The following is a 7,714-nucleotide window of genomic DNA, read 5'->3' as shown; positions in this document are numbered from 1 at the left end:
CACCTACTCAACGCTCCTAACCTCACCCTTAATTAAGAATTCACCAAAGATTCATTATTTTTTACTCGTACATCTATGCGTTTATACTTCTTGAAATATAGACACACACGTATATGATCTTTAATATATTTCTTGCAAAAAGACACCTTCCATGTTACATGAACGGAATCTACTACTTTTTTGACTATCTACCATCTTTTCTCACAAGTTCTATTAACAAATCAAAAAGGTTATAATATATAGTTAGTTTATATATATAAACATACTTTGGAACAAAAAAGAAATATATTCCTTTTGTTATTATTAAAAATAAGTACCTTTAAATTTTGAGTTTTATTTTTCCTTCAATGTCCACGTTTCATATTTTGCACAATCAATTCCCACATTTTTGAAGAAATTAAAACAGTCCCTTTATTAGGTGAATACAAATATGATTGGCAAGGTTGTTATTTCCCCCTTATCTAAGCAACCTAGCTACTTTCACTTTATTTTATTTTATTTGTTGAACCATAAAGAAAGTAATAATTAAAAACACATGTAATTGGGAAAAAAATTAAATGAAAGTTATGTAGAAAATTTGATCCATTTTTTACTTAACCTTTGAAAGCTCAAGTTTATAATGAAATTTCCTCTATTTGTTGGTTACCCTCACCAACTACTACAACAACATGGATATATGATGATTTTATGGCCAACTACATTCACCAAAAACTTGTTGTAGTGGTTAAATACTCTTCATCATTTCAAACTTTTCTAAGAATATCACCTTGAGTAAATTGTAAAAAAGACATGGTTCTTATAACTTACTATTTATTGAATCTGAAGCGGAGCCTTGGAGCAACAGTAAAATTGTTTCTTCGTGACTTATTGGTCAATGGTTCGACCGTGACATGGAAGTAGTTTCTAATCCTTTGTACTATGTTAGGTAGATTGTCTATATTACACCCTTCCAAATTAAACCCTGTTAATATGATATGTTATGTGTATCAAACTGTCTTTTATAAGTATTTCAAAAAAACATATTTCTAATATCTTTGTAAAGATAATTTCTTCCTTCACACTGAGATACTAGAGTTTTATCTTATGACTATTATCTCTTATACCTCACGCCAAACAGCGTAAATGCCTTTTTGACCATTTGAAATAGGAAGTTAAGTATTGCTTTAAAACTGTGAAAAACTTCCAAGTCAAATCACTACGAAATTTGGATAAAAAACTACGAAAAACTCACAAGTACATATTTCAACAAATGGACAAATCCTTACTAATTAAATCCTCAAAGTTAGGCATATATAAGTATTATAATTTGGAAATTTGAATGAGACCCCATACTTGTTCAACTTAATTAGTTAACTTCTAGAGATAGACGTATATTATTCTTGAGAGACTTGTAAAGCATAAAAATCAAGTAAAAAAATGATATATATAATATCGGATTGGTTTGATTTTGAATTAACCAAATTAAAATTCAAGTATAGTCGGGTTTTTATTTTCAAATACCAAACGGAACCATTAATCAAATTTTTTTTATTTGACTTGGTTTACGATTTGGTTCACTTTCGTTTACCCCTATCTTTCCATGGATTGAACTTTAGTAGGAAAGAAAACAAAAATTGCCATCAAAAAGCATTCCTTGTATTACTGGATTATACTTTTTGAATTTTTCTTAACATAAACATTTCTTTTTCAAGAATGATTCAAAGAGATCTAATCACCTTTGTAACATAATAACTAGCTAGATAAATCCCTAATTTTTGTTAGCTCAAATAAGCTCATTTCCCTTGATCCACCGTCACGAAAACCCTAGCTGGAACTTGAACGTTAGATTCAACCATAACCTTATTATTCGACACATTTCTCAAAGCATGATTAACGAACACGTTCCCGCTAGGGAAAAACGTGTATTGAACATGTTTAATAAGGTTAGGAAATACAAGAACTGGATTAAAATCCATAGTCCATGATGTACCATTCCCTTCAACAACTCCACTTCCAATTGTACCCTTAAGATTCATCCCCTTAACATTATTTCTATCCACCACAACTTGTTCAATTGTCTTAAATGGTCCATTACTTTGATCCAATTGAACAATATCAATCCCTTTATTTGATCCAGAAAACATATTATCCACAATGTTAACTCCATTCACAACACCATTTATTGACTTCAACTTAACAAATCCATCTCCAAGAAAAAATGTATTTGAAATTGTGAGTTGAACAGGATCCTCTGCCACAATTCCAGTATAATCCAAATAAGAATCCACAATCCTTGTTTGTGTTAAACCAGGGAGTTTTAAGTAAATTCCAGTCCCACCAAATCCAGTAGCCTTATTGTAACAATGTATACCTGATAACAAATTTGCTTGACCTGATACAATTACACCAATTTCAGCTGAGAATATCACTACATCAGTAACAGAATTATCATTTCCCATTAAATTTATCGCGGTACCGGAGAAATTCCTCTCTCCTTTATCACCACCAGCAGTGATATGTTGTCCAAGAAATGAATTTCTAATGTATGTTTCATGTCCACCTTTGGCTATAATACCATTTGTTGTAAAATGTGTGATGTAACAATTGTCAATACTTGTTCTTAGTGAATTTATCACTTGTATACCACCTCCTCTGAAATTTGCATCAAGTAATAAATCTCTTAAAGTTATGAATTCGAATAAAAACTCAGGAGCATTGCTTGAAGATGTCGATAAATCGAGTAAATATCCATCTCTTGGAAAATCATCTGAAGCTTTTAGTGTACCTCCATGAATCTGTTTCATAAAACGTAGGGGTAATATTGTAATTAAAATAACTAACTAGGTGAAAATTTGGAAAAATGTTAAGTTAAAAAGCCTTGAGATTACATGAGAAAAAAAAATTAATTTTATTTTTCTATATTTCAAAAAGGTCAAGTCAAGAGATTTGACCAAAAAAAAAAAAGAGAAAAGAATCAAAGGAAGACATGTAACATATGTACTACTACTCCATTCTATTATTTATTCGTTAGTCAGTATAATTTAACGTGTTATAACAGAACGTACCATTAGATTGCCACGGCTAACAATAGGGAATTGTAATGGTTGGCTAATTAAATAATTTCCACCTTCAAGATTAATTTGAGCACCACCAAGATTTGAAATTCCTTGCATTAAGAAACCATTAGATGGACCTTCAAGTGCATCAGAAATTGCTTGTAGAATAGCTTGTGTGCTATCTACTTTTCCAGTTGGATCAGCACCATATGATGTTACATGATATACTTTTGGACTTGGTGTAACCTAATATAATACATAAAATAGTTAATTTACGATACGTTAACATAAATTGGGGAAAAAAGTTAAAGACTTACGGTTATTACTGATGGTGATGATGGTGATGGAGAAAATCTAATAGGAGAAGGAGAAGGAAAAGGAGAAATCGAATCGCCACTAGCAATTTCAGCTGTAAAAGCTTGTAATTTCCTCAATTGATGGTCATATGAATGAACATTTCCATAAACATTGGATAGACAAGCAAAAATAAAAAACAAGGACAAAGCCCATGTTTTTTCTCCCATGTTGTTTGCCTTCTATGTGAATGAGTGAATTTAAGAAAAAAACATTCTAGTTTCCCATTTATATACTAAATAGGGAGAGAAGAAGAATTTTTCTTAATAATAATAATTATTATTATTTAATTTGGGGGTAGAGAATATAGCTAGAAAATGGAAAGAGAGAGGTTTTGAAAATAAAATGAAAGAAATTAAAGTTGGAACTATATAATCTAAACAGACAAAGAGTGTGAAGAAAGACAAAGAAAAGGCTCTCTTTTGATGTTGCTTTTCTATATTTTTTGAAGATTTATTATATGACGCTTTAAATACGTGTGTAAAATGAATTTGCCTTTTTTATTTTTTGGTATTTGGTAGTTAAATCAGTGAGCTTTTTTCATGTTTTATTTTGAAATTGGAAAAAAAGTAGTTTTTATTTTGTTTTTAAGTGAAAAATTGTATTCGAAAATTGAAGTTGGAGCCGTTCTTGGCCTTCTCTAACTAACTTGAAGTGAAAAAACGTGAAACATATAATTTTATAAAAATTCTTGAAATTGCTGAGCTTTCGAAATTTTATGACTAAACATTTTTTCTAAAGTTCAATTTTAGAAAAAAGTGAAAAAATTTCATGATCAATGGTGAATCTCATTTGGGGTGGGGGGTGGGGGTGGGGGCTTTAACAATAGTATTAATTTTTTCTTGTTTTGGTGGCATGGGATAAAAGAAAAGTAAAGCAGTGACCAACTTCTCACTTTAAGCATCCATACAAAGTTTGGCAATTAGGTGAAAACATAAAAGAATTATAATTAATTTGGATTTAAAGTTTACTAAAGAGGGGAAGAAAGTTTGTATCTTAAGTTTGGGGTTTTGATTTTTTGATAAATAATGAAGTGAAGTTCTTTTGGGGGATATTATTGATTAGTTGTTGAATGTTGATTTTAGCAAGTGAAATCTTGCATTGCAAGACTATTTTTAAGTTTTGTGATTGGAAAAAAAAAAATTAAGACGTATTTTTGAAATTTGACTAAAAATTTGAAGATAGATTTTCAATATTTAATTCAAAAATCTATAGTCAAACATTAGTTTAATATGTTTCAACGCAAATGTCATTTTTATAAATCTGAGAATAATTTAACTTTGGATTTGAATTTTATTTTAAATGGTAAGTTAAATTATAGTCATATAAATGTATCACAAATTTCTTTGAATTTTTTTTTCATGCCCAATCAAGATTATAAAGGATTAATAATGAATCTGAAATTGATATTATAATATAAAATAAAAAAGAGCATTGTAAAAGATAAAATGAAATGGAGGGACGTAAATTAACCTGAGTTTTGGTATCGGGGTTAGATGGTTTCATCTTTAATCAGAGGTCTTGAATTTAAGTCTTGGGTATAGAGAAAATTACATTGAGAACGTCTTTCCCGAATAAGCCCTGTAGTGCGCGATTCAAATTTAATCAAAACTTTAATATGAACTCTAGACACCAGGTGAGAAATTAAAAAAAATAGAGATGAGTAAAAGAAAATACATAGAATAACTAATTGTTTAGCTTTTTGATTCTAAACTATTCGTCTCAAATTTAAGCTTTGTTATTTTCCTTTTATTTTATTTTATAAAGAGTGCATATTTTTATATTTAATAAAGTTTTAAATTTCAATGTTTTATATGACAAATTTAAGATTAGATTATATATATTTTTAATTTAATTATGTTTGATTAAGCTAAAATATTTAAATTGAAATAAAGAGATTATTAATTTAAAGCGACTTTAATGGCCTGCATATTATTGTGATTCACAATATTAACTTTAATATCTTTTTCAATTTTTACTGGAGATAGATATTTTACTTACGCGGTGGAAGTGATATTTTTCAATTATTTGACTAATGATATTGGTATTTTTATCCTACAAGTGTAACAGAATATAATTTATTCTATTTTAAATAGTTTATAAATACTTTTTTTTTTACTCTATTCATTTAAAAATAAATTCCTACACTTTAATAATAACATTTTTTGTCCCTTAATCATTGGTAGATTTTAATTTTAAATTATTTGTTATCTGATTAAAAAATATAACTTTCAATTATTTGAAACGTATACTTTTTAATCAAATATTCACTAAATTTTAACATTAATAATAGTTTCACCGTTAATTACTCACATATTGCATAAAACTTGGGAGAGTTTTAATGTCTCTATTCTTATGAAGTTGTTGGTCGAAAGTCAAAAATATTACAAAGATCAATATTAAAATTTATAAAGATCAAAATCAAAATTTACTAAGATCAAAAATATTATTTTCTCTGTTTACAATATAGCGGCTATCTATGATATAATGATAAATTATGACTACAATTCCTATAAGGAAAAATACAATCGAGTAACTACATATAATAAATATATCTAGGAACTATAGGAAAATAGGACGAAATTAGAGCTCTTAAAAAAAATTCCTTTTTATTTATGTAAATTATTTGTTTTTATCAATGTGGTAAGAGATTAATCTTAGGTATGGCAAGTAAATACACCTAATTTGTTTGATATTTTTGACTTGATCTAAAGTGTAATAAATATAGTAGGTATCTTTTGGATTTATTTCATATTATCAAACACAACTTCTTCATGTTTATGATGACAAAATTAATTTCCATTTGAACATCATCCACAGACATACCACGAGTCTCTTTTTTATTGTTATTTTTTTGTTTAATATTAACTTTTCACGTGACATATTAGTATATTACATGTCAAATGAAAATCAGAAATTGGGGTTTCGTGGAATTAATTTTGGTCCATTTATGTAAATAGAAATTTCCAATTTTAGAGTACTAATATTTTTGAAACTGGCATTTTTTTATTGTATTTTACTCAATGACATGCTTCCAAACCTTTTGATTCCTTGTGTAATTTGCTTATAGAAAAAATAAATGTAATTAAAATATTAATACATAGATAAGCACTTAGAAGTCAATTTCATTGTCTTAATTAACATTATAAATAATTAAAAAAATTTAATATATACCTCGGAAACACTATACTTGACAATAATTATATAACAATAGTTTTCTTATTGTTAATTATGTTTTTTTTTCAAAAGTAATTAATTTTTTTAAAATGTTCCTAAGTCTATAGAGATATTAATTCAATGATAATTAACTACTGATAAATGATATTAGTACGATTTATTATGATACATATTTATTTTCGCTAAAATTTATTTTTCACAGCACACAATACTAGTATATTACGAATTTTGATTAGCCTATGACATCTCTGCATGCTCGTTCATCGATCAGTAATTATTTAAGCATCATTAATTAATAATTACTACTCCTACTGTCTATATTAGTAATATTTAGAACCGTTCATGTGCTTTTAAACATAAGTACTTATAATAGGAAATCATTAAATTGAATCGAATTCTCAGTTTCAATTTGATTATCTTGCTTTGACTTAGCATTTGTAGCATTGAATTAAAAATTTGTTAAGTATATCAAAATATTCTTAATTTTTGAAATTGTCAAGTAAAAAAGAGAAATTCTTTGTAAAATACACTTAAAAAATAGATTGAAACGGAGGCGGAAGTATTATGTTTTTTTTATCAAGAAATGTGGCATGGGCCAAAGTTACTTGTCCCTTAGATAATGAATACTAAAACAGGAAAATCGTTATCCATCCCATTCATGTTGTTAAAATTAGTTAAAATAATTTGTTACAAGTTTACCTAAGTACTCAATGTAAGTTAACTTCTTTTTTGGCTGACAAATATTGTACTATATAGTTTTTATTTTATTCAAAAATGTTGATTATACTTCTTTTTATAAAGTAATGTTTGAAGTCTATTCACAATTTCTATTTAAAATTATATAAATCTTAATTAGTTGATGTGTTCTCTTTTATTGTTGAGCAACTACAAATTGATTGATACCTAGTTAGAGATTTTGTTGAGCTAGATGCTTTTTGGAGTAACGTATAAATAAAAGAAAAAATATTTATATTTGCGATATAAATTGTGAAAAATAAAATTTTAGTCACAATGTTAGTGCATTTATTGTAGGCCTAAAAAAAGCTTCTACCCATAACAAGTGACATGGGTGCAAAGGCACTTGGTTATTACTTCACATGATAAAGTTTTACTTGGCCAATTTCATATAGGGATGGTAAGGGGGGGGG

At 27.6% G+C, this 7,714-nt stretch overlaps 1 protein-coding gene across 1 annotated transcript; it reads right to left on the bottom strand.

Moving 5' to 3' along the window:
- Window positions 1–1,613: 1,613 nt before the first annotated feature.
- On the bottom strand, window positions 1,614–3,729 carry LOC107009461 (polygalacturonase QRT3). Its single transcript, XM_015208799.2, has 3 exons — window positions 3,353–3,729; window positions 3,045–3,281; window positions 1,614–2,774 (listed from the first exon to the last, which is right to left on the bottom strand). Exons 1-3 carry the CDS (start codon window positions 3,557–3,559, stop codon window positions 1,773–1,775), a joined length of 1,446 nt encoding a protein of 481 aa, XP_015064285.1. The 5' UTR covers window positions 3,560–3,729; the 3' UTR covers window positions 1,614–1,772.
- Window positions 3,730–7,714: the final 3,985 nt, after the last annotated feature.

The sequence above is a fragment of the Solanum pennellii genome, chromosome 2, assembly GCF_001406875.1.
Source record: "Solanum pennellii chromosome 2, SPENNV200".
NCBI lineage: Eukaryota > Viridiplantae > Streptophyta > Magnoliopsida > Solanales > Solanaceae > Solanum > Solanum pennellii.
This window is presented reverse-complemented; position numbering and strand designations above follow the sequence as displayed.

Bases quoted from the DNA above. Each gene is read 5' to 3' on its own strand.
- LOC107009461 (XM_015208799.2), bottom strand. From the start codon at position 3,559: ATGGGAGAAAAAACATGGGCTTTGTCCTTGTTTTTTATTTTTGCTTGT. The intron at 3,282-3,352 runs GTAAGTCTTTAA...GTATTATATTAG, and splicing joins CATCACCATCAGTAATAACC to GTTACACCAAGTCCAAAAGT. The intron at 2,775-3,044 runs GTACGTTCTGTT...TTTATGAAACAG, and splicing joins TTAGCCGTGGCAATCTAATG to ATTCATGGAGGTACACTAAA.